The sequence below is a fragment of the Stomoxys calcitrans genome, chromosome 4 (genome assembly GCF_963082655.1).
Source record: "Stomoxys calcitrans chromosome 4, idStoCalc2.1, whole genome shotgun sequence".
Classification (NCBI taxonomy): domain Eukaryota; kingdom Metazoa; phylum Arthropoda; class Insecta; order Diptera; family Muscidae; genus Stomoxys; species Stomoxys calcitrans.
The window spans coordinates 156,343,788-156,348,590 of record NC_081555.1 but is presented as its reverse complement, the minus strand read 5'-3'; the positions used below and the strand labels follow the sequence as shown (position 1 = coordinate 156,348,590).

The following is a 4,803-nucleotide window of genomic DNA, read 5'->3' as shown; positions in this document are numbered from 1 at the left end:
TAATAAAAGGCCTCAAAAAAAAAAAATAAAATAAAATAAAACATAAAAAATTTTAAGCTCCATACCATAGGTGGAGTCAAAATTTCTATTGGGTTGCCCAAAAAGTAATTGCGGATTTTTTAAAAGAAAGTAAATGCATGTTTAATAAAACTTAGAATGAACTTTAATCAAATATACTTCTGTTACACTTTTTTTCTAAAGCAAGCTAAAAGTAACAGCTGATAACTGACAGAAGAAAGAATGCAATTACAGAGTCACAAGCTGTGAAAAAATTTGTCAACGCCGACTATACGAAAAATCCGCAATTACTTTTTGGGCAACCAATATTTGTTAAAGCAAAATTTTAGAGACAAAAACACAAAATTTTAATAAATTTTTTTTTAAATGACAAAGTTAGAGTAAGAATGTTTTTATTTCTTTAAATTTGATAAAATTTTAAAAAATTACGAAGAAATTTTTTTAAACCACATTTTGGCCGCAAAATTTTTACTCTTTGGGGGGTGTTATGGGAAAAGGGCGGTGCCCCAAATACATGATCCCAAATTTGGATATTAGATTCGTATTCTACTTCCAACTACCTTTATTTGTGTGGTGTTTTGGGAAAGAGGTAGACCCCCAGAAAATTGGTCCCGAAAGTGGGTATCATAAGTCGGTAAATATGCCCAATGTCGATAAATATGCCCGTTTTAGGGGTGTTTTGTGGAGTGGGTGTTCCCCCAAACTCTTAGCCCTGAAAATATATCAGCATCGTGCTCTACTCTCGAATATCATTTATTTGAACCCCATATTGCCATTGGCCTCAAAATTGGACATTAAACTCGTTTTCATTTTTCAAAAGACAGCAAATATATCCGGTTTGGGTTATGGGCCCTAAAAACTATAAATATCGAGATTCACCCTCTTGAGGCCACTCAGTGTTTTGGCCTTGAAAATATTTATATCAGATTCGTGTTCTACTCTAAAAAAACCTCTTATAGCCCTATATTGGAATGGTCAGCTTATACGTCCTATATTGGTGGTTTAATGGGTATGGGGTGGCCCCATGGACACTTTTTCCCGAATATTGATATCAAATTCGTTCTTTACTCCCAAAGACCTTTCATTTGAGCCCCATATTGCTATGGCCGTAAATTTGTCCTCTTTGGGGGGTGCCTTTGGGAGGGGCGGCCTCCCAAACAATTTGAATATCAGATTCGTATTCTGCACTCAAATACCTTTCATTTAAGCCTCATATTGTCATGATCAGTAAATAAGTCCTGTTTGGGGGGTGTTTTGGAGAAGGGGTGGACCGCCTAACACTTGGTCCGGCAATTGGATATCACATACGTTTTCTTATCCTAAATACCTTCCATTTGAGTCCCATATTGCTATGATTGGTCTAAATATATATTTGGAAGGTTTTGGGGGTGGGGGTACCCCCCTAGGTACCCCATCCAAAATTTGGATACAAACTTTTTATTTTTCAGTTATTATGAGAGAGCAGACAAAATTTCGCTTAAATTGCACCACCCACCACGTAGATCTGGCGTTTCTAAAAATTTGGGTAAGGGGGAGGGTCCGTCCCCCCTTCCGACATTAAAAAAATGTAGTGCCCTATTTTCAATACGAGATCATTATGCACCATCTGTGCAAATTTCAAGAAAATCGGTTCAGCCGTTTTTGAGTCTATAAGGAATGCACATACAAACATACAAATCGTTTATATACCCACCACCGAAGGATGGGGGTATATTCATTTTGTCATTCCGTTAGCAACACATCGAAATATCCATTTCCGACGCCATAAAGTATATATATTCTTGATCAGCGTAAATATCTAGGACGATCTAGACGTGTCCGTCCGTCTGTCTGTTGAAATCACGCTAAAGTCTTTAAAAATAGAGATATTGAGCTGAAACTTTACACAGATCCTTTTTTTTCCATAGGCAGGTTAAGTTCGAAGATGGGCTATATCGGACTATATCTTAAAATAGCCCCCCAATGGTCTATATGACACCGATTTAGGGTCTAAGGCCCATTAAAGCCACGTTTATTACTTCTGCAATATGACACAGATCGGTCCTGATCTGGTTATAGCTGCCATATAAACCGATCTCTCGATTTAAGATCTTGCGTCCATAAAAGGCTCATTTATTATCCGATTTTGCCAAAATTTGGGAGAGTGAGTTGGGTAAGGCCCCTCGACATCCTTCAGCAATTTCGCTTGGATCGGTCCAGATTGGGATATAGCTGCCATATAGACCGATTTCTCGATTTTAGGTTTTGGGCCCATAAAAGGCGCATTTGTTGTGCGATGTCGACGAAATTTGGGAAACTCAGTTAAGTTAAACCCCTCGACATACTTCTGCAATATGACACAGATCGGTCGTGATCTGGGTATAGCTGCCATATAGACCAATCTCTCGATTTAAGGTTTTGGGCCCATAAAACACTCGTTTATTCTGCAATGTCGCCGAAATTTGGGACAGTGAGTTGCGTTAGGCTCTTCAACTTGCTTTTTCAATTTGGCCAAGATCGGTCCAGATTTGAATATGGCTGCCATATAGACCGATCTCTCGATATGAATTTTTGGGCCCATAAAAGGCGCATTTATTGTCCGATGTCGCCGAAATTTGGGAAACTGAGTAAGGTAAAGCCCCTCGACATCCTTCTTCAATTTGACTCAGATCGGCCCTGATTTGGATATAACTGCCATATAGACCGATATCTCGATTTAAGGTTATCGGCCCATAAAAGGCGCATTTATTGTCCGATGGCGCCGAAATTTTGTACAGTGAGTTGTGTTGGGCCCTTCGACATAATTTTTTAATTTGGTCAAGATAGGTCCAGATTTGAATATAGCTGCCATATAGACCGACTTCTCGATTTAAGGTTTTGGGACCGCAGAAAGCGCGAAGTCTCACACAGTGAGTTTTGTTAGGCTGTTCGACGTTTTTCTGCAACTTGGCCCAAATCGGTCCAGATTTCGATATAGCTGCCATATAGTCTGATATCTCGATTTTAAGTCTTGGCCCCATAAAAGGTGCATTTATAATCCGATTTCACTGTAATTTGACACAGTGACTTATGTTAGGCTTTTCGACATCAGTGTCGTATATGGTTCAGATCGGTTTATTTTTGGATATAGCTACAAAAAAGACCTATAGTTTGTTATACACAATTGAACAATGACTTGAATTTATTGGTATTTGGTCCAAATCGGAACTTATTTCGATATAGCTGCTATGGGGCATAAGGTATGCATTTTTCACCGGATTTTGACGAAAGGTGATTTACATATGTACCCGAGTTGGTGGGTATCCCAAATTCGGTCCGGCTGAACTTAACGCCAACTAATCGTGGGATAATATAGAGTTTGTTTATAGACCAGCGATGATGCTGTCAAGTAATCGAGAGTACTAATTCACTAATTAACAATATGTATTACAATGCAAAAAAATACAAAAAGTTGCTCTAAATACCATAGCATGCACCAGCACCATTAGCTTAAAAGGGAAATGAGATAGACAATCTTAGTATTTCTCTGCAAAACATGCCATTAAAAAAACGTAAATAAATAACAAATTAAAATAAATCAAACAATAATAAAATGAATATATTCGCCATCCATAGTTAACTCCGTTTAAACATGCATGGAGAAATGTTAATGAAATTTTATATAAATTCAGAATAATAAAAAAAAACCATATAAGCCAAAGGACAACAAGTGAAAAGCGATCAAAATACATCCAATAATAAAATAAAAAAAATCTCTAAAAAACCAAAATGCTTAAACCCTTTATAACCTATTCCTTGTTATGCGGAATTTTGGTTCTACTTCCCTTTGCTCTAGGCAAGCCACAGGTAATTCTCTTCTAAGAGCTTACAAGATTTTCTTTTTTAAATTCTCAACTTTTTTAGGATTTCCAAACTGCTGTCCTTATGGCTGCCGGCCAAGTTAAGGAAGCCATCGATAATGGAGCTGCCACCCGTTTCGATAAAAGTGTGGAAGTGTTGGGGGCCAAATTTAAAAATAATGTGGCGGCTGGTTTTGGTGATGCCATGAAACAAAAACGTGAAATTGCATCTGGATCAGCCACTGGAGAATCTTTGGACGATTCTTATAGTGAGTCATCGTATGAGGACTATTCTGAATATTATGTTGATGATGATGTGGAAGGGGAAAAAGCATAGGGACATTAAAGGACTACTATCCACCTTAAGGTGTTAGTATATGCATGCATTAGATTAGTATTATTGGGAAAATTATTTTAAGCAATTCATGCTTTGCAAACTAACATGCAGAATAGTAATAAAGAATTAAAAAAAAACAACTAAAAGGGCATTAAGTTCGGCCGGGCCGAACTTTGGATACCCACCAGCTCGGGTATATATGTAAACAACCTTTCAACAAAATTCTGTAAAAACTTCATACCTTATGTCCCATAGCAGTTATATCCAAATATGTTCCGATTTGGACCAAATATTAATAAGTACAGTAGCTATATTTAAAAATAAATCGATCTGAACCATATACGACACGGATGTCGAAAAGCCTAACATTATACACTGTGTCAAATTTCACTGAAATTGGACAATAAATGCGCCTTTTATGGGGCCAAGACTTTAAATCGAGATAACGGTCTATATGGAAGTTATATCCAAATGTAGACCGATTTGGGCCATATTGCAGAAAAATGTGGCAGAGCCTAACACAAAAGCACTGTCCCAAATCTCAACGAAATCGGACAATAAATGCGCCTTTTATGAGCCCAAAACCTTAAATCGAGAGATCGGTCTATATGGCAGCTATATTCAAATCTG

The 4,803-nt window shown here is 37.5% G+C and overlaps 1 protein-coding gene across 1 annotated transcript; it reads left to right on the top strand.

The window, feature by feature from the left end:
• The first annotated feature begins 3,625 nt into the window (after window positions 1–3,625).
• LOC106082068 (uncharacterized) lies at window positions 3,626–4,303 on the top strand. The gene is made up of 2 exons (XM_013244386.2): window positions 3,626–3,843; window positions 3,901–4,303. Exons 1-2 carry the CDS (start codon window positions 3,766–3,768, stop codon window positions 4,171–4,173), a joined length of 351 nt encoding a protein of 116 aa, XP_013099840.1. The 5' UTR covers window positions 3,626–3,765; the 3' UTR covers window positions 4,174–4,303.
• Window positions 4,304–4,803: the final 500 nt, after the last annotated feature.

What these genes read in the sequence shown, in the direction of transcription:
- LOC106082068 (XM_013244386.2), top strand. Translation starts at nt 3,766, where the DNA reads ATGCTTAAACCCTTTATAACCTATTCCTTGTTATGCGGAATTTTGGTT. An exon ending in TTGCTCTAGGCAAGCCACAG is followed by an intron (nt 3,844 to 3,900) that starts GTAATTCTCTTC and finishes CAACTTTTTTAG; the next exon opens with GATTTCCAAACTGCTGTCCT.